At 37.4% G+C, this 22,616-nt stretch overlaps 1 protein-coding gene across 1 annotated transcript; it reads right to left on the reverse strand.

Moving 5' to 3' along the window:
• Positions 1-4,776: 4,776 nt before the first annotated feature.
• Positions 4,777-12,407, reverse strand: LOC110451469 (fibrinogen-like protein A). Its single transcript, XM_021499505.1, has 5 exons — positions 12,374-12,407; positions 8,846-8,967; positions 7,887-7,983; positions 7,265-7,429; positions 4,777-5,537 (listed from the first exon to the last, which is right to left on the reverse strand). Exons 1-5 carry the CDS (start codon positions 12,405-12,407, stop codon positions 5,281-5,283), a joined length of 675 nt encoding a protein of 224 aa, XP_021355180.1. The 3' UTR covers positions 4,777-5,280.
• Positions 12,408-22,616: the final 10,209 nt, after the last annotated feature.

The raw sequence follows: 22,616 nt of genomic DNA on the forward strand, positions 1-22,616 counted from the left end.
GATTTGAAAACAATTGTGCTATTTCGCTAGGCAGGTAGCTAGCGATACATTTGTGTGGTAATAAAATAAACCTTACTACCGTGTTTTTTTTCGGGAACGATATCCATGCTTGGTTTGATTTGGTTTTATATTGTTAGCAGCTATGTTCGTTGTGAATGCGTGCATGCGTGAATGTGTGTCGGAGACAGATTGTTGGTGTATTTGCCTGCTTTTGATAGCGCGGATCTGATGCCGACTTCATAGTGATAGCCATCTGAAATACCATGCCGTAGGTACCCATCTACTGACAACGGGTGAACCAGTTGTTGCCATTTTTTCTAAATGCTGAACGTTAAGCATGCAATAACAACTACCATTGCTAAGGACTTTGGTATGTCCCGGGCTGGGGACAAAACCCATTGCCCTCCTCACCTGGGTGAACGTTCAACATTAAAGCCAAAAGTGTGGTATTGCCAAGCAAGGCGCTAGGAAATAAAAGGTATTTAAACGAAGAGAGAAATATTTAGATATTAACTTTTGCAATTGGTGCAGCAGATTTATCTTGATCGCGTATGTGTCCCCAAGTACAATCGCAAATCCCCAATTCTGCAGGGTGTACGCTCATTAGTCGCCTCCTACTATACATGCAGAGGGTTAACAGCAGGTGTATTCTTTTCTCGATTCCCAACCTGCAGGGGTGATTATCCATGCAACGTTACAAAAAGAGTGGAAGTTTTGTTTTTGGATTAACATAGACATTGGGATATATCCGAGTTTATTTAACTATTTCTTTCAAGAATAAGTTTAAGTGTACATATCAGTGAAATTTAGAGTTGAAACAACATTGTTGCAAGCAATTGATGCGTCGTTTAACTTTTGACAATGTATATATTTTTTATAATATTTACCTTTGTATTACCTATTATGAGTTGTATGTACAGTTGTTACGGCAGTAGCGGATCACTTTGCATATAATTGCTACACACGATTTTTGCAAGACTTTTTTTGAAAGACATCATATATTTTCAGAAAGTACATTTAATTACCTCTCCAGTGATACCAAAAGATCTTCATAAAATCAAATATACACAACGAAATAAGGAAAACAAGACCTACCGATTTGTCGGCTATAGCGGATCAGTACGGCTATAACGGATCACGCCCTTTGGCGGGCCTCTCACTCACGATTCAAGTTAGATGGGACGTCTCAAAACACACTTTTCAGAGGTAACTGATCGCATCTAATTATTAATTGATGCCTTTGCAACGAATACACTTTAAATATAACTCCAATACATGTGCCAACTCTCAAAACATATGTAGAAATTTGAAATCGTGAATGCACGTGGAACGATGCTATGCGAATGCATACGCGTGCGCAGATGAACACTGATCCGTTATAGCCGAAAAATCACACATCGGATACGACACAATAACGCATGTAAGCATTATCCAAGATTACCAAACAATACATGATTCTGAAACAAAACAATATAATTCATCATTTAAATGCATATTTATTTGGTTGTAAGTGTGTATTTTAATAGAATCCATTTCTTCATCGAACCGTCCGTTTTCCAAGATGGCGGTCATCGCTAGAGGAGCAGATTGAGAAAATATAAAATTCGGGATTTCTGGACATGATACGTATATGAAGTTATTTTGTTTGTTTGTACATTATAAGAAACAACTTGTTACCATGTGCAAACAATTAATTTCTTTCTAGGATCAATACATTTTAAGTAATCAGCTTTTGTTTATTGACTGATCCGCTATAGCCGATGATCCGCTACTGCCGTAACAACTGTACTCTTTTAAACTAGTTTATATAGTAATGATTTGTGGCATCTACTGGAGACTTGTGAGTAATAACGAATTAAATGACTTTGAAACAACATTGTTGCAAGCAATTGATGCGTCGTTTAACTTGTGACAATGTATATATTTTTTATAAGATTTACCTTTGTATTACCTATTATGAGTTGTATGTTTTAAACTATTTTACATAGTAATGATGTGTGGCATCTACTGGAGACTTGTGAGTAATAACGAATTAAAGGACTTTGTACATTTATCTCATATGCCGAGTCTTTATTTACACTTAACATAAACACAATATATACAGACAATTGGTTTCTGGACTTGAATATAAAGGATGGAATATTTGGTTGAACAAAATTAAATGCAAGCAAAGTAATGATATCTGCTCTGATCCCAAACTGTACACACAATTATATGCATAAATACATATCTTTAAGCACACATACACATCATCGGTCAGCCCCTGTTTAAATATTGGAAATCCTTGATAGAGACCAACAAAAGAAAAGTTATACACTACGGTATCATCAACTTAATACTTGCACTATTGATAATGAATTTATTGATATAAACTGGATAATGACCCTGAATTATTTTTTAGTTAAATTAGGCTATAATGAGTTAATAAGACTATAATAAGTGAGTCTTACCGACCCAACAAATAGCAAGGTACATCTGACGTCAAAGCAATTGTACTTTACAATCACGCTGGCGCGCGATTCTTCTGATGTACATCAGAGGGTCAACCTAGTATACTACCTTTCAACGTATTCGCAATAGTCAACTTGTATAACGTCTTAGCAATAGTCTTGTTTAATAGACAGTTCAACGTGATTGCAACAGTTATCTTGTATAATTCCACAAGTTGATGCGTACAAAGCTTTTAAGTTTGGCATGTCCTGTTACAAAGGCGCAGAGAAAGGAAGTGAGCGTTACCACCGGGATTTTGAGGATGGGAGTAGGTAAAAGCAAGTTTGCCTTTTTATCCTCGACCTACTGGGGTGATAGAATGATGTCGCAGGAAACTGAACATATAAAGATATATGATACTTACTCTATGATGTTCTATAATATAATCAATACTATCATGATATCATTTATAAAGATGTTTTATTGGTGTGTTTGTTTTCTACACTATGTGCTATGAGTACATGGATTTGTTTGTTTCTCTGGGATTTTAACGTCTTTGCAACAGCCATGGTCATACGAAGACGGGTGTCTAGAGATACACAACAGCCATGGTCATACGAAGGCGGGTGTCTAGGGAGACAAAACAGCCATGGTCATACGAAGACGGGTGTCTAGGGAGACAAAACAGCCATGGTCATACGAAGGCGGGGGTCTAGGGAGACACAACATCCATGGTCATACGAAGACGGGTGTCTAGAGATACACAACAACCATGGTCATACGAAGGCGGGTGTCTAGGGAGACACAACATCCATGGTCATACGAAGACGGGTGTCTAGGGAGACAAAACAGCCATGGTCATACGAAGACGGGTGTCTAGGGATACACAACAGTCATGGTCATACGAAGACGGGTGTCTAGGGATACACAACATACATGGTCATATGAAGACGGGTATTTAGGGAGACAACATTCATGGTCATATGAAGACCGGTATTTAGGGAGACAACATCCATGGTCATACGAAGACGGGTGTCTAGGGATACACAACAGCCATGGTCATACGAAGACGGGTGTCTAGGGATACACAACAGCCATGGTCATACGAAGACGGGTGTCTAGGGATACACAACAGCCATGGTCATACGAAGACGGGTGTCTAGGGATACACAACAGCCATGGTCATACGAAGACGGGTGTCTAGGGATACACAACAGCCATGGTCATACGAAGACGGGTGTCTAGGGATACACAACAGCCATGGTCATACGAAGACGGGTGTCTAGGGATACACAACAGCCATGGTCATACGAAGACGGGTGTCTAGGGATACACAACATCCATGGTCATACGAAGACGGGTGTCTAGGGATACACAACAGCCATGGTCATACGAAGACGGGTGTCTAAAGATACACAACAGCCATGGTCATACGAAGACGGGTGTCTAGGGATACACAACATCCATGGTCATACGAAGACGGGTGTCTAGGGATACACAACAGTCATGGACGTACGAAGACGGGTGTCTAGAGATACAGAACAGGCATGGACATACGAAGACGGGTGTCTAGGGAGACACAACAGCTATGGTCATACGAAGACGGGTGTCTAGGGATACACAACATCCATGGTCATACGAAGACGGGTGTCTAGGGAGACACAACAGCCATGGTCATATGAAGACGGGTGCCTAGGGTGACGACGCCGAAAGGAAAGAGTATGGAAACGAGTAAAGAAATTAAAAATTCTAACTATTGCACTAGGGATATCAGATCAATTATGATTTCTTCAATGTTACCTCAGCAGAATTTACGAAATAAAGCTCCTAATTCCGCAGGGAACATTGTACTATGGATTCCTTAAAAGGTCAAAGTTCAGATATAGACTGTGTATCTGGACACTTAAAAATTGACAAATGGGCACACAACAAATAATTCAAATGAGACATAATTCCGGCATTGTGTTACATGCACAATGCTAGAGATCGAAACACGAGGGCGGTAACTCGTGTTGGACTGTTCTATATACTAGTTACAAGTAAAACATGCAATAACCAATTGTGATAATGATTGATTCAGAGGGGTTTTACGTATTCGAAACCTCTCAATATAGATACCTTAACATACCACCAACGTCATGTACACGGCCATAGCCGTTCGTTAGAACCAATCTCTAAACAAATACTAGGGCTTTCTTTCTTGAAACAGAGCATTTATAATGAGTACTTTGTCCACGGAAGTGGAGCTATTCAGGGCATAATTCCATCACATTGAGAAATCCGCTAATATTTGAACACAGTAGTTTAACACCCCATCTGGTAGCATGAATCTAAATCCAAGTCTACATATCAAAAGAAATATCAAACTGAAGAAACAATCAGGAAACAAATGGTTGTCAAATGTTAAAACGAGGGCATCAGTTCGAGTTTTGCTCTTGTTTCAGATCATGCAGTGACATACAACGTCAGGCTAGTTCTTCCGTAATGTACCGACCCTTTCTTAGTGTAAGCAGAACATTCTATCGATAAACGAGTATTATCGTTTTTATGATATTATTTGGTAAAGTTACTAGTATACTAGTTCACAGTTTAATAGAACAATACGGTATAATATACAAATGTAAATGTAAATCATGGGTAATCGGGTGACGCATTGGATAACGCACTTGCCTTTCACCAAGGCGGCCGGGGTTCGATTCCCGGTCGGACGTGAAATGTATGGGTTCACATGCCCGACCGTGTAAGTTGTCTCCGGGTACTCCAATTGAAGTCGAAATAACTTGTTTCATAATTGTTGTAACATAAAATAAAGTCTGTATATATCTTTATATATGTACAACTGCTGGCAATCTAAACACCTGAGAGTTTCACAAGCATTCTTGTTTTCATCATAGGTACGTAGTCACGGTCGGAGTAGAATTTACACCACACCATTGATTGATAAATATCCACACCAGTATCTTGAATGTACAGCCCATTCAGATTACTGTCGAGACAACCTTTGTACCACCAAGCGCCTGACGCATCCTCAGCACATCTACCGGTGAAGCTGTTTTCATTGTCATAGGTAGTGAAAGGTAATCCGTTGTGGAAAGCCATTGCGTCATCTGTAAAAACGAAAAAAACTCAACGATAGCTAGTTAATCAAATAGTCAAAATAGAATAAATTTGTTATACGAAGACGCCGTACCGAATGCATCCACTTTGAAAGTCATTTTGCTATAATGATATTGGACACGGTATCCTGATCACATTACACTAAAAAAACGATTCATAATTCCCTACAGCTACTATAAATAAAATGCTGAATATCAAGCAAAATAAGCGACTTTTAAAAATGACATCTCACAGGAATAACATTTTAAAATAGGCCCTTCATCCGTAGACCATCTTCAAATGACCTTAGCTGTAGCAAGGACATAAAACCTCAAAGCAACCAAGAAAACTGTATCTGAATAGAGGTTTATGAAACGGGGCTACACAACAAAAATCAGCAGGTGAAAAGGAAAGATGAGGAAGAAAAACAAATTAAACACGGAAATTAAGTTACGAATTTCGACTTTTAAATGTCCCCTAACGAAAACATTCCCCATACCGTGATACATGTAGTCCCGTCAAATCTATAAATAAACAAACCAAAACCAGCAACACAAATGATCATTTAGCGATTGACGTTATTCTTTAAAAAAAATGCAATGTTTTCAAATTATTACACAGCAGAGTATTTTATTTGGTCATATTATACTGACAACGAGTTATTTTTACTACACTAAATGATGGATGTTAAGCAGGGAATAACTACTACTATAACATCTTCAATTTTTAGAGACTTTAGTATGTCCAAGCCTAGGAACAGAACCCATTGCCTTCCCCACTTGGGCGAATGTTTACCACCAAAGATAGATGCGAGGTATTGCTGAGATGAAATGTCAGGAAAGGTTGTTAGGAAGTAGAAAACAGATATAAAGTTCTCAAATGTTGCAACGGGGCAGCACAATTTATTGTGGTTGCATTCGTGTCTCAAAGTAAAGGGTTTAGAACCAAAAAACCCAAATCTGCAGGAGGTTCTCAAACTATTTGCCTCTTAAACATGCAGTTGGTAACAACAACTGGTAAATCCCCAACCTGCTGTGGTGTGTTCCGTCTTTTCGTATTGCAGAGTTATCTGCTCTTGTGAGCAGGTATTGATTGTTACGTCATTGGTTTGTGTAAGAAAATTATGTCGTTTTCTCAAACATTGATGACGTTTCTCTCACAAACAAATGACGTAACAATCAATCCCTGCTCACAAGAGAAGATAACTCTGCAATACGCAAAGACGGAATAATGAACAAAGAATATTTTCATAACAGTTCAGTCTTAATCTACCAGTATTAAGTATTTATAATGAAAAAAAAACATTCCTCGGTAAAACCTACAGATTACGTCGAAGTTTATTGAAGGAGTCAACCAGACACTGATTTGATATATTCCGATTTCATGCATGTACTGCACAAGAACACATCGAACGGACTCGACCAATCACCCATTCACACATGTAAAGCCTATACGATACATACAACAACCAGAATCTGTAACTTCACATAGGAAACTGGGCAAAAACAATCATGATAAAATAAACAAGTGAACATAATAGTTTAAATCTATTATATTCAAAATATCTTATATTTAAAGATTATATTTTTAAACATAAACAGCGATTCGAACCCTGGAAAGAGCTATTTGATCAACGGACGCATAATAGCCTAATATTGGATATTGAAATGAAATCTAAAGGGAAGGTAATGTATAAACGAAAAACCACGTGCTGCGGATCAAGGATCCTGAAACTTACATGAAGCGTTGCCTGAAAATCCGGATACGGAGATCTGATACTCTGTTGACTCGTTTGCAATTCTAAACGATGAGTATTGGGCATAAGCAACATCGCCGTACCATGAGACCAACTCGATACGTAGGACGGATGTCCGTTGGGTGAGAAGGTGGATTATCTCAAGCCCTAAAATGAACATAATAAATGCAATGTCCGATTGATATAACGTATATGACATATGAACATTTTTATGTCAAATTAAAGTTTTACTAAGTAGACATGCAAACAGAATAATTGTTAATATTCTGTCCCATTTGCTTTATGTTTTGTAAATTGTTTACATTTTCTCTCAAAAAGGAAAGGACTAATAATTCTATCAATAATGTACGTGTAACACCTCCCATACACACAGATAAGGGTACGTACTATCTGCGGTGTCGTTTGATAGAGATAGAAATATGGCACTCCCCAGACAATTGTACGATAGGCGACAAGGGCCGGTTACAAAGATATGATTTTTTCATATATTTTTGTGTGTGCAGCGTATGAAAAATCAAACAATTTTGTCCGGCTCTTGTCGGCCATCGTATAAGCAGAGAGACCAAGAACTCATTCTTCTCCAAACGGTTGTATGAACATTTACCTGACCAAAAGTTTCCCTTCCAGTCTCCGAAACCATTCTTGTAGTCAGCCCAATTTCTGAAGAAATCCTCCTGTCCATCCTGTCTGTTTTGTATTACCTGTCACAAACAGCAATTACTTTATATAAGTATGAGTCTTATGATCCATTTAACGAGATACATTATGTTTGTTTTCGGTGTAACGTCCTAGCAACAGCTAGAAGACATGTGTCTAGGAAGGTTTGGTATGTTCCGGCTTGGGGATAGAACCCATTGCCTTTCTCACGTGGGCTAACGCTCAGCATTAAAGCCAAAAGTGAGGTATTGCCAAAACAAGGCTCTAGGAAATAAAAGGTGGTTAGACGTAGAGAGCAATATAAAGATCCCAAATATTGCAATGGGTGCATCTGATATATTTTAGTCGCCTCTTACGATACATGCCGTAAGTAACAGCAGGTGCATCCTTTTCCCGATCCCCAACCTGCAGTGGTGTGTGTTGGGTGTAACGTTTTAACAACAGCTAAAGTCATTAGCTAGAAGACATGTGTCTAGGGAGATACCGCCGTAAATAAATTGTAGCCTCTTACGACATGCAGTGGTTTACAGCAGGTCTATTCTTTCCTCGAAGATGTAGCGATAACATACTATTAAAAAGGACATTAGCACTTGTCTGGTATCTACCGTGTTTTTCACATTTCGGAAAACTCTAAAATAAGTTAATAATTTTTTTCCTGCTTAGTGGATCATGAAGAAACAACAATATAATCTCCTATAAAATTGCGGAAATAATGTCACTTGCAACATAAGTTATAAAAATGTAATTCGTTTTATTTGTTTTAAAAGGTACCATGAACATTATTCTGGACATGATATATATTTATATCAGAATGCATAAGACTTGAATATGTTGTTTTTTTAATAACTGCATAACTCTTCTAAAAATATCTTAATCGTTATCAACACCACTCATGTGGGTTCTTACGGTCCAAGGTCCTTCCTCGGTGTCCATGTCACAGTACACGTTGTAACTCAATCCCGAGGTCAGCTTAATGGTGTAGATACCGGATGTGTATGCTGGGTTTACCTCGCTACAGTCGGCGATATCTACAACGAATATATATGGTGGGTCTTCTTCATCATGATTCTTGTTTCATATGAAACCATATTTGACTGAATTGCCAGTGACTTGCAATTATTTTTTGCAGACCATTTTTATCGCAATTTTGTTTTAATAAATTTGCTATAGAAGGTTGTTTCTTCCGGCTGTATATTTAGTACTGCTGTTAAAGCCCTATCATTTCCGCTTAATCCGAAATAACCGGATATACAACTGAAGATCACGTGACAGAACACTGATATCATCTTGATAAGAAGTAATATGTTCTGTGTGAGCAGGAAAGAATGCTTAAAGGCAAAATAAACAGACGACAGTTTGGTTTGGTTTTATTTTGATTAACGTCCTATTAACAGTTAAGTTAATTTAAGGACGTGCCTCCATGTGTGTTTTGTAAGCATGCATATATGTGTGTCGGTGTCGATTAACTCATACAACGTAGATTGTCATTATAAGTCATCACTTCAGCAACAACAACAACTGCAATCGGACCGCTACAAATAGATGCAGTCAGGAAAACCCCAAATACATGAGAACCCCCGATGACATCATCGATCGGTACCCCCCTCGTATGTAGGTTGTCGCTATAAATAGATGCAGTCAGGAAAAACCCAAATACATAAGAAACACCCATCATTACGATACCACCCGGTTAGGGTGGTGCGGGGTGGTGGTAAGGATTATATAGGAGACTGCTCTCAATGACCTTGGCCCAAAACCCTTACTTTTGTACTGCTATTGTATATATGGTTATAGGGTGAGGATCTCAACTGTTTCCAAGCTGTGACTAAGAAACTAGGTCCCTAGGGGATCAGTCAGACCTCATGGTCTATTCTAATATAATGACTGCATTCGTCTCTTTATGCCCAACAATTGTATATATAGTTTTGGGGTGGGGATCTTAACCGTTTCGAAGTTATGACCCAGGGGTTAAGCCTCCGAGGGTTGGGCAGACCCCAAGGCCATCCTGGAAGCGTATGTGCATTCATATCTTTATACTCAGCGACTGTATATTTTTGGATTTTTTTCTCAACTTTCTAAGTTCCTTTCCGTGTCCTATTGCCTTGATTGGCAATATCTCACGTTTAACATATTAGTACTGAGCAATTGCCCGAGTAAGGAAGGTTCCTTTCTCTAAACTTACAAGTTCTTGGCCAGAACACTCATCCCTAAGGCTTCATTCAATCAAAGCCTTCTTCATCTTGGGACACTCATCTGTGACGCTCCACGTCAGCGGTCTGTCAGTCGTTACTATAGTTACTAGATTATTGTGTACTGTGGGTGGCGTGCCAGGGTGAACAAAGCAAACATAACCAGGACAAATGATATGTATCACTAGTATTGATTGTTTTGACTTATTGTATGAAAACAGTATCCAGTGTGATGAGATAACTTAATTGTGCAATATTGCTGAAATTTCAGCCCCTGGACACAGACACTCCACCCCTTTACATATTGTACTATCAACTGGCCTACCAGTTCATACAACTAAGGTTTGTTTAAACGGAAAACCGAGATCAATCAAACGTAACAGTTTAGTTGGTGACTCAAGTAACTAACTGTGTGCCTAATCAACCGTCTCTGTCTTGTTTAGCAAGCAAATCGCATTCATGCTTTAGCAGCTTCTAACAGACTCCAAACAGCTGTTCTGGTATAACAGTTAATTTTCAAACTTGCTATGAACTGTCTAAGTACATAAAGACACCTTACTCAAAATAGAATAGCTACTACGGGCAAAGCTTAAAAAATAATAATCACAATAATACCATGAAACATTATGGACGTTATGAATAATTGTTTAGGGTTTAAAGTCCTTGTAACAGTCAGGGTCATATGAGACAAAGAAGATAGATAGATAAGTAAGCTAACAGAAAAGATGTAAAAAGACAAAGATCCCAAATGACGGAAAGGGGGCAGCAGATCAATTTTGGTCTCATCCTTTTTCCTTTCGTAAAGAACACGTGAGAAGTGTCTAAACTCTGCAGGAGCATAGAAAAGTAAGATAACAGAAAAGATGTAAAAAGACAAAGAGCTCAAATGACGGAAAGGGGGCAGCAGATCAATTTTGGTCTCATCCTTTTTCCTTTCGTAGAGAACACGTGAGAAGTGTCTAAACTCTGCAGGAGCATAGAAAAGTAAGATAACAGAAAAGATGTAAAAAGACAAAGATCCCAAATGACGGAAAGGGGGCAGCAGATCAATTTTGGTCTCATCCTTTTTCCTTTCGTAGAAAACACGTGAGAAGTGTCTAAACTCTGCAGGAGCCCTACATTAGTTGCCTCTTACGATCATTCGTTTGGATACAGCAGACCTACTCTTTCGTTCTGCCCATATATACCTTTGTTAAGAATTTGTCATCAGTTTAGCGGTCGTTTTTCTTGTCTAATTTGCAGTAAACCTTACAGTACTTGCGTCAATAATCAAATATCAAGTATCACAATAAAGCATTTCACAATCACACCTCATGTCATTATTCTAGTGACCATACTTCTTGACAGATTTTCATTTAACTTTTAAAATATTCTTGCTTGGATATTTGACAGATATCAATAGATATCGCCGATACGATCCAGATGTTGGACCTTTTAATGTTTCATGTCTTAAACCTGATCCTTTATTTTTCGATATGTGTTTAATCCATTCAAAAAGAATCCGACTGTTTATGCTCATATTTAATATATTCAACAGAATATTTATTTATTGCTTTGTGTATAAAAAAAAAAAACACACAAAAATATTTCACTAACAAATTACCAGCTACGCGATAAAACAGCTGTTCGCGAGGGCATTAAGCGAATGTTTCAGACACTTCATGTACAAATGTCAAACAATATAGAGACTGCTGACACATGTTTTGACACAATATAGTGCACACCTGATTATTTCCTTATTTATCTATAGCATTGATATCCTCGAAACATCTACGATGATAAATTAATGTCATTTTATGCATTAATACTCCACGACATCACTTACGGAATAATTGTTTGTAGTTTAACATCCCTGCAACATCCAGAGTCATAAGAATATGGGTGTCTATAGGGAGACAGGAACAAAGAGAAGGGAAACGATCATTCAAAATCTTTAGCAGGAAACAGAGGAGAAACCCTCCGATTATGCAGGGGGTCAACAAAACCTTATAGTTACGATGATATGCAAGGGTGTTGAACCATGCGAGATACTCTAAAGTCTGATCTGCGTTATCACATGGAAGCAAATACATCATAACACCTTGAATTGCCTTAAAATATTGAAATATTGAAATTTAATCATTTTTAATAATTGATAATATTAAAATATTATATAATATTGATAATATTGAAATGCCTTGAGTTTCTTATCTGACTCATTCATGAATATAAAGACATCGATTCCAAGTTTTCTTTGTATACGTACCATTAAGAAGATCTGGCCTTTTTTTGACAAACATCTTGATTACTGGTGATTCGGTTGGTTTAACATTTGTATTGAACTCTCTGGTATACGTTTTGCATTCCTTGTTATCGGGATCGTAGGTGACAGAATAACAGTCTATTTTACACATAGCTGCACACTTTATAGAGCTCAATGAATTCTGGTCCACGACAAAAACGTGATTCACGTAATCGGTGAGAGACACGTTAAATACACGCGTAAATGACGACATCATAAGTCCTTGAGCAGAGCAAGTTATGTAGATGAATACAAACATGGAAACATCCATGTTGAGTTGGGTTAATAACATCCTCACTTACAGTTGAATTAATCTGATGTAGTTCATGATGATAATATGTATTTTGAACGCTTCGACGTCATTGTTTCAGTGTTCCCACCCGAAGTCTTTCACGTCACTTTTTGCGTTGTCGTAGATATTCAGTATATCGATTATCCCCAACAGAATTTCTAGTAATACTTACGGATTGTCCATGCATATAACTGTAATGACATCAAACGAGTGACTTACAGACAGTCGCATTCGTTATTCACAAACGCTTAAGGTTATGTTTCCCTAAATCAGCGCTAAACTAATAAAGATATAATCAACAGATAATAAGGGTGGGAAAATGTTTTGGAAAAAATAATTAACAACGGCTTTTCTTATACAAGGCCAACTGGATACCTCAAAATTTAAATCACGCTGTTTTTTTCTTCATGTAAACATTTGTGACGTGATACTTTATTGACACTTATGGGATAATTTTCAATAATAAACAATATTGATTTACATTGTGTAGATCAACACCTCTTTAATTCCTGACTGTAGTTGATAAATGGACCAACGCGAAGGACAAACGAATCCTGATATATTTTATTTACAAAGGTGTTCAAACTGCATTCGACACCGTACTACACAAAGGGACTTATACAAACTTTAATGTCATACTGAAGAGGACCACGTAATTGTCAAAGGTAATGAATATATCTAAATACAGGACACAAAGTGTCACAATCAATAGCAACAACTCGGAACAGCAACTTATGACAGTATGGGTTCATCAATTGTATGCTTTACTGTTAATGATCTACCCGATACATTGGATGCAGAAGCATATTTGTTCGCAGATTACACAAGCATGTTCAAAATGTACTATACAAGGTTGTTGAAGCTACGCCTGTGGAAATGTGTCCATTTGCACATAGGAATGAAAAACTGGTACAATAGATTGGTTTTATTTTTTCCAGTCATATTAACAGTTAAAATCATTAAATGACGCGTCGCCATGTGTGATGTAAATGGGTATGTGTGTATGAATGTAGGTTAGTAGAGGCGGCATAATGGTGCATTTTCCTACTTGTGGTAGCGCGGATTTGGTGCCGACTTTATAGTGCTGTAGATGAATACAAACATGGAAACATCCATGTCAAGTTGGGTTAATAACATCCTCACTTACAGTTGAATTAATCTGATGTAGTTCATGATGATAATATGTATTTTGAACGCTTCGACGTCATTGTTTCAGTGTTCCCACCCGAAGTCTTTCACGTCACTTTTTGCGTTGTCGTAGATATTCAGTATATCGATTATCCCCAATAGAATTTCTAGTAATACTTACTGATTGTCCATGCATATAACTGTAATGACATCAAACGAGTGACTTACAGACAGTCGCGTTCATTATTCACGAACGCTTAAGGTTATGTTCCCCTAAATCAGCGCTAAACTAATAAAGATATAATCAACAGATAAAAAGGGTGGGAAAATGTTTTGGAAACATTAATTAACAACTGCTTTTCCTATACAAGGCCAACTGGATACCTCAAAATTTAAATCACGCTGTTTTTTTCGACATGGAAACATTTGTGACGTGATGCTTTATTGAAACTTATGGGATGCTTTTCAATAATAAACATTATTGATTTACATTGTGTAGATCAACACCTCTTTAATTCCTGACTGTAGTTGATAAATGGACCAACGCGAAGGACGAACGAATCCTGATATATTGTATTTACAAAGGTGTGCAAACTGCATTCGACACCGTACTACACAAAGGGACTTATACAAACTTTAATATCATACTGAAGAGGACCACGTAATTGTCAGAAGTAATGAATATATCTAAATACAGGACACAAAGTGTCGCAATCAATAGCAACAACTCGGATCAGCAACTTATGACAGTATGTGTTCATCAATTGTATGCTTCACTGTTAATGATAAACCCGATACATTGGATGCAGAGGCATATTAGTTCGCAGATTACACAAGCATGTTCAAAATGTACTATACAAGGTTGTTGAAGCTACGCCTATGGAAATGTGTCCATTTGCACATAGGAATGAAAAACTGGTACAATAGATTGGTTTTATTTTGTTCAGTCATATTAACAGTTAACATCATTAAATGACGCGTCGCCATGTGTGATGTAAATGGGTATGTGTGTATGAATGTAGGTTAGTAGAGGCGGCATAATGGTGCATTTGCCTACTTGTGGTAGCGCGGATTTGATTTCGACTTTATAGTGCTACCTTACTGAAATACTATGCCAAAGGCACCCTGCAAAGTATTCTACCAGGTCTCATTATATTGACAAATGGTAAATTTATAGTAACAATACCAAAAATTACTGAACGTTAAGCAGGGAATAACAACTGCCAGTTTAAGGACTTTTGTATGTTTCGGCCTGGTGACAGAACCCACTACCTATACCTCACTTGGGCGAACTTTCAACACTAAGGCCGAATGCGGGGCATCGCCAATGAAGGATTTGATTAATAAAAAATTGTTGTTCGAATGGACCGAAAAAACCCAGAAACATTCCAAAAGTTTCTTTTGAATCGGCAGATCAATTGTGGTTTCACCAATGTCTCATTAGAAGGAGACACCGAACAAAAACACAGATTTTGCCGGGGGTGGGGGCAGTTTAATCGCATTTAACGACATGTATTGGGATACAGCAGATTTTCCCCGAGCATGCAGGTGTGAATAGTTATAGAGGATATTAATCCTGTACCAAAAAAGTCATTAAATGGTCTTAAATGTCATATTTTGCATGTTTAACCTGGACATATTCGGGAAGGTTGCGTATGTGCCTCATGATTTGTTGATTTATCCTAAATATAGGAGATCTGACAAAATAAACAATGACGATGCAACTTGCACGCTACCTGAGCGTGATTCCTCACCCTGATTATATTGAGAAACTTGTTTGTAGCGCAAAATGTCAATAAAAGACCCACTTTTTATGCTTTATTCTGAAAACCCTAAAACCTTAGTTTAGCCTCATCGTTTGGTTTCTTAATTCGACAGACGAAAAAAAACTAACTTCGTGCTTTATACAAGAGGTTTATTTCAATTAACCAAAATCAATCTATCGACGCTAGTTAATACATTAAATCAATACTTGACAAACACTTCATGGTAAGCTCGGCGAAATATTCTGATCGGACAGGTATGTAGTAAATCTATAAGTTTTGTTGTGTCGTAGCGTACGCGTTTGTATTACCATCCAACAATACATGGTTATCAACCAATGGAAAGAGTCGTTTCACGAATTCGAATTATAGACTTGTTAAATGTTTTCTTGTGCAGCATGTGGCAAGCTCCTGCCAATTCGTGGAAAGATTCGGACTGCGGTATCCAACCAGGGGCGTTTCTAGGATATTTGAAAAAGGGGGCGTAGAATGAAATCTTTCGCCGAGCGGAGGTCATTGAAGGACGAGCCTCCATGTGTGTAGTGTATGCAGGAGACAGGGTATGTTGGTGTTTTGTTTAACGTCATATCAACAGCTAAGGTCATTTAAGGACGAACCTCCATGTGTGTAGTGTATGCAGGAGACAGGGTATGTTGGTGTTTTGTTTAACGTCCTCGCAACAGCCAGTGTCACATGAGGAGGTACCTAGGAAGACACCGCCTGAAGCAGAAAGTAGATAGAAAAGAAAGAAGAAAATAACGATGGGAAACGGAAAAGAGTCAAAGTGTTTCAATGGGGGCAGCAGATTAATGTTGGTTTCCCCCATGTCCTCTTCGTAGAAGACATGGAAGAAAACCTCCGATTCGTCAGGGGAGGGCGCATTAGTCGCCTGTTACGATACACATGCAGTGGGATACAGCAGGTCTGTTCTTGATTTCTTCAATAGAAGACAAGGCAGAAACCAACCCCGATTATGCAAGGGGGGGGGGGGGGGGGGCACATCAGTCGCAATTTGCGATCATGAAGTCGAAGATGACTTAACCTACATTTTCTTTCTCAGATCCGTCATCAATTGAAGTTTCACTAAAGGCAATTCGGAACCCCATGTATAATCTCATAATTCATTTAATACAAGAGCGTCTTCTTTTGCTTCATATCTTAGAATAACCTCCACATACAGGTTTGTATACCGATGGTTCTATATAACAAAGTTCTTAAAAATGGTAGTTTGTATTTGCTGCTTAACGTGCGGCATTTAGGGTAAGCGCAAAGAATGTTTTATCCGTTGTCAGTATAATTTGACGGCGTAATGCTGTGCTGGGTCCCTTCGACTTAGTATTACAATAATATAGGTAATTTCAGTCGGCATCAGGTCCGCAAGGAGTCAAATAGACCAACATTCCGCCTCCTACCACACTTGCATATATAACACAGACAGAAGTACTTAGAAGACCTTCGTCGTTTATAATACGTAAAATCCAATGAACCAAACCATTATTGACTTACAGACAGGCGCCTTAACTAATTAATAATGTATACTTCAGGTTTGTTTTTCTCAGTCTTTGAGTACATGTTCTACATCATGGTTCGACTAATGTTTAATAGAAAAGTCGGCTCTGGAAAGTCAATAAGTCTGTACTATATATAAGCATGCAATAGGTGCAAAGAAAGCAATCAAAATTAATCTAATATACCCATTGCTTTTGTTGGGATCTATATATATATTGTCTCTCATTTTTAACCACTTTTTGTTTCAAAACGCCTTTCTTGGCAATATTACCCTACAGGTTGGGAATCGAGAAAAAAATATTGCAAAAGTGGTAATTTTCGCGGATTGGGGTAGCAGAGTACAGTAGAAATGGCTTGACCCTAAAAATAAAGGGCAAGTCTCGGATAAAAATGGATAGCGGATTCACCCTGCACAACACACCTACATATATATATATATATATTTATAAACTACATTTTGAATACGGTTTTTTTAGAAGAATGTTTTTTTTTCAAAAAATGATTTTCCCCAGATTTGGGACTTGTGAAAACCCTGGTTACCATATCAAAAAACACCAAAATATGCAAAAAATCATGATTTTTAACCCAAAATTTGACCCCCGCAAGTAGATTTTTATTTCTTAAAACCTGTCTGAAATTAAATATCGCCTACTCGGTAACAGAAATACTCACGTTTTAGCATAGGTCATTCCGGTGTATTTTTTACAAAATTTACACATGTGCCGAGTACAAAAATAGACTACATGAAAAGCTAGCTTTTGTTGTGTATACACAGATTTGTAAATGCCCAAAACTGTAGTCTCAAACCAAATTCGATTTTGTTTTTGGAAAAATTATGAAGCCCACATAGTCCACTTCATCATGCATCTGCCAATGTTGTGCTGATCATTTTTTTAATTTTGATACATGTTATATTACAGGGGTTATTCATTATATAAAAAATATCACCCATGGCCATCGTACGCTACTGTACACTGCTACATGGAAATGTTCGCGGGGTATTTTTTTTTTTTTTTTTTTTTTTTGCGTTGAGCGAATTGGAGCGAAACATCAATGCACGAAGGTTTATTTATAGATTATACCTAAAAAGAACATTTCAAAACTTGCCAGCGCGAAAATGTTCAAATCGCGATCAATTTAAAGGGTGACAACGCGAACATTTTAACACGCGAGAATTTCCACTTTCACAGTATACCTACTGTTACCATGCCAAATGCACCCAGCATAGATAGGCCATAGAGCCACATAGTTTTACAAGTAATGCCACTATAATAATGGAATATGTGACGGAGCTAAATTATATAGTATTAATTACCGTATAATTACAGATAATAAATATAATGAGTTTGATAGGTTTTATACTTTATAAATACATTGTATGGTGTATAATGTAATATTTCAGTGAAACATTGAGTCAGTCTCTTATACGTGTGTTATTGTGTCATTGTAGGGTGTTTTCTACGTTACGTCTTGTTTGTGCTACGGTTGCTGTTGTTTTAAATAAATGGTGGAAACAAAGTCCGTCGTAGTCTGTGATGATTCCCCAGATGGGAGATAAACCCCACCCTGTTACATTGGCGCCCACGTAGGGACCCGGGGAAAATACTCGGCCTTGCTCCACAAGCATCGCTGTTACCCGTGGAAAAACTCAAGGACGAGTTCTTTCCTGGAAGGGGAGTATGTAACCCTGGTAAATACTAGCCGCAATATATCGCTCGGCTGTAGAGAACTTCTCTTTAGCTCGATCGGTTGAGCGTAAGACTAGTAAACCAGAGGTCCCGGGTTCGATCCCATGCAGTATAATGTGACTGGGAAGAATGCCGTGCTGGGTGCATTTGGCATGGTGTTTTAGTGAGATAGCACTATGAAGTCAGCATCAGATCCGCGCTATCACAAGGATTCAAGTAAACAAATATACACTGTCTCTGTTACACATACACGCATGCACGCATGCGCAACACACATTGAGGCACGTCAAATGATCTTAACTGTTGATAAAACGTTAAACAAAATAAAAACAAACCAACCAAACTAAATGCTAGAGGAGGAATTGTATTCCGTCTTTGCGTATTGCAGAGTTATCTGCTCTTGAGAGCAGGTATTGATTGTTACGTCATTTGTTTGTGAGAGTAACGTCATCAATTTTTGAGAAAACGACGTAATTTTCTCACACAAACCAATGACGTAACAATCAATACCGGCTCACAAGAGAAGATAACTCTGCAATATGCAAAGACGGAATTACCGCACCTTTAATACCCACACTGGTATAAGTCAATGAGGTCATACTTGTCATAAAACTACTCCTGATTTAAGCTTCCTATATCCATACCTTTTTATATTAATCTTGTTTTTAAATCCCAAGCGGGGGCCGACGCTTATGCTAAATCTCCATTAGCGCTGACCCTACCCTTGACTAACAAATATTCTATCTCAATATAAAAACGTTAATTCTGACATAAGAAGATTAACTGAGAAAAATGTAAGCCGAAATTAACATATTAAGTCATTATTGTAATCCTGATAAAACACCGATAGATTAATGAATTCCACGAAATAGAACTATGCAAAAGCGTCAAAGGGAGATAAATCCGTATAACCCAAAGCATAACAAAATAGACCACCTATCCAAACATCGTCAACAGGTGTTAGACATTCTACTTCTGTACAACAATATGAGAACCACACTTATCAAATATGTGTACTTTACATAATATCTGGTTAAGTTCCTTATTTAATACTTGTTATACTCGGGTCGATACTACAGTGCATTGGCCACAAACTGATTTTTGTAAGAAATATTCTGGTGTATAACAGGAGGTCTTTAGAAGATGATGATGATGATGATGATGATGACAGAGAAAAACTAGCATGTGTGTATGTGCATATGAATATGTACAAAGGACATGTTTATATATTATGTAAAATCTCTGAAAAATAAACAATTACAAAAGAATGTCTTTAAAATTTGGATCTAATAGACAATTTGTCTTGGATGAAGAAAATTCCTTTCTTTCTCAGGACAGCCATTGGTGGATTTATCTTTCATCCACATCTTGATTTGTGATTAATGTTATTTAATGAAATAACGAAGTAACACCACTTGGAAGCTGCCATTGTATTTAGTATGAAAATTGTTAATGGCATCTACCTTGAATGAGAAAAGCAATTTGATTTGTGCATTGATGCACTGCTAAAACATAGTAGGAATAGCATTTATAGTATATTCCGTCTTTGCGTATTGCAGAGTTATCTTCTCTTGGGAGCAGGTATTGATTGTTACGTCATTGGTTTGTGTGAGAAAATTACGTCGTTTTCTCAAAAATTGATGACGTTACTCTCACAAACAAGTGACGTAACAATCAATACCTGCTCCCAAGAGAAGATAACTCTGCAATATGCAAAGACGGGATACTTGAGGTGTGACAAGTTATTCAGATTAATTTATTGAACAATGCCATTTTAATCTTTGCCATTCAAAATAATTGCAGTGAAATATTATTTCTGAGAATAATTCGCCATATCTTGTATAAAATGAAATTCAATCAAATTCCATCAAATCAAATGAAGACCTTGTCAGTTACTACCATATTAGATAAATCTCGTTGATGGTGTGAAATATGGTGTAACTGTTGGAGATTTACATACTCTATCAAAGATGAAGACAAAGTGTGACCTGCTGCTTTGCTGACTGTCTTCTAATTGACTTGTGAATTAAACTGTGACAAGTTAATTTCAAATTCGCACACATAACAAATGGAAGACCATTAAGTTCACTTCAGAGCAAGTATTGAAATGAAGTTGAATTATCTAAATAATAGTTTTCAAAAGAAAATCAAATGTCAAAATGACCACTCAAATTATTAAAAATACTTTAGAAATACATATATATTTTCGCAAACTTGCATCCTCACTTTTCAAAATTTGCACACCATCAAATCATATCATTGATGCATCATTAGATTATCACCATGATGACATCTAGTTTCCTCTGACTCGTACTTATATACTTAGATATTTGCAAATAGATATGGGTCATCCGTGGTAGCACGGACGTATACTAAATAGGGTATCTCAACTGCGACAAATTTCACTTTCCCGTTAACACCTAATCATATGCTCGTTTTGTCATCCGCACGCAATAGTACTGCTCACTCTTGGGCTTTGTCTGTTGAAGTCGTTCAAAAACGCTGCATGTATCGATAGGTAAGCTTATGAAAAATAAAAAAAAGCCGTTTGTCTGATTACATTGATGTATTCCGCACTTTTCGTCGTCAATGCAAGCAATCCATAGTTCAGGCCTACCAGGCCAAGGGGTCACGCTTGTAAAATTATGATATTGCGAATGATAATTGGTGAACATTGTCCCAGGCAAATACGTCTTCAATCGCCCCGAGTGAGTTTAACCACTTGACCTCTGACCCAAGATGGCGGCGGGAACTTCAGAATTAAGTTGACTGGCACAATTTCTAAATTTTTGACTTGCACAAATTCACGATTGACAGTGACGATCATAATAGATGTTATAACTCCGTATTTACATACATGAATTTGGTTGTCTGTACAGGATCCCGAACAGGTGTGGTCGTCCGCTTTGTACCTGATGTAAGACCTAAATAACCACGGACTTAGATAATCTAATTCCGTGGTAACACGTAGTAACGCTATTGTGCAATACTGACCTGACACATTTTATTTTTTCCGGAATATTTATTATTATGTTGGAATACTTTTTGTATGACATGAACATATTTTTTGTATGACATGAACATATTTGAGTTTGGTATATTGAGTCACATGGACCTAAGTTACATCACGGACTTAGATCTAATCTAATTCCGTGGTTACATGTACATCTATGTTTGGATCTGAACTCAGGTGTTTAGAGTAATTTTACACGTTTTAAGTGTTTCGTTAAATTTTCGGTAAAAAAATGTCACCCCGAATGATGAAAATTCGTTATTTATCTTCTTTGAGGCAGAGACGTTTATCTACGTCTCTGATCGAGGTGACATTTTTACCGAAAATTGATCTAAATCTCTCAATAAAACGTGTAAAATTACTCTAAACACCCTAGCTTAGGTCCAGATATAGCAGTATAGGTCCCTGTGTATTAAGTTTGTTACAGGACACGTAATAATATCAGTTGACGTGTATACATCTCAACGCAACGGGACCTCAAATGACTATATTTTTTATTTCATGATGACTAAATTATATTTCTGGATAAACATGATATTATCAGTTGACATGTATCTTGAAAAGACCTCAACTGACTTTTTTTATGATGACTAGAATATTTTTTTACTGACTTATCCTGTGTTGATGGGTCGTTAAACACTGAGAATGATAATTATTTTAAATTGCCTCCATCCCCTGCTACAATTGTACCTAGCTATCCCCTCTATCTTCCTACTGTCCAGTCACCATCATCTATATCAATTAAATAGCATATAGCTACTATAGCTACCGTAACAACATATATTATTAAAAATGCATAATGCAGATATTTTAT

This window comes from Mizuhopecten yessoensis, unplaced genomic scaffold (assembly GCF_002113885.1).
Source record: "Mizuhopecten yessoensis strain PY_sf001 unplaced genomic scaffold, ASM211388v2 scaffold6045, whole genome shotgun sequence".
In the NCBI taxonomy this organism is placed as follows: Eukaryota; Metazoa; Mollusca; class Bivalvia; order Pectinida; family Pectinidae; genus Mizuhopecten; species Mizuhopecten yessoensis.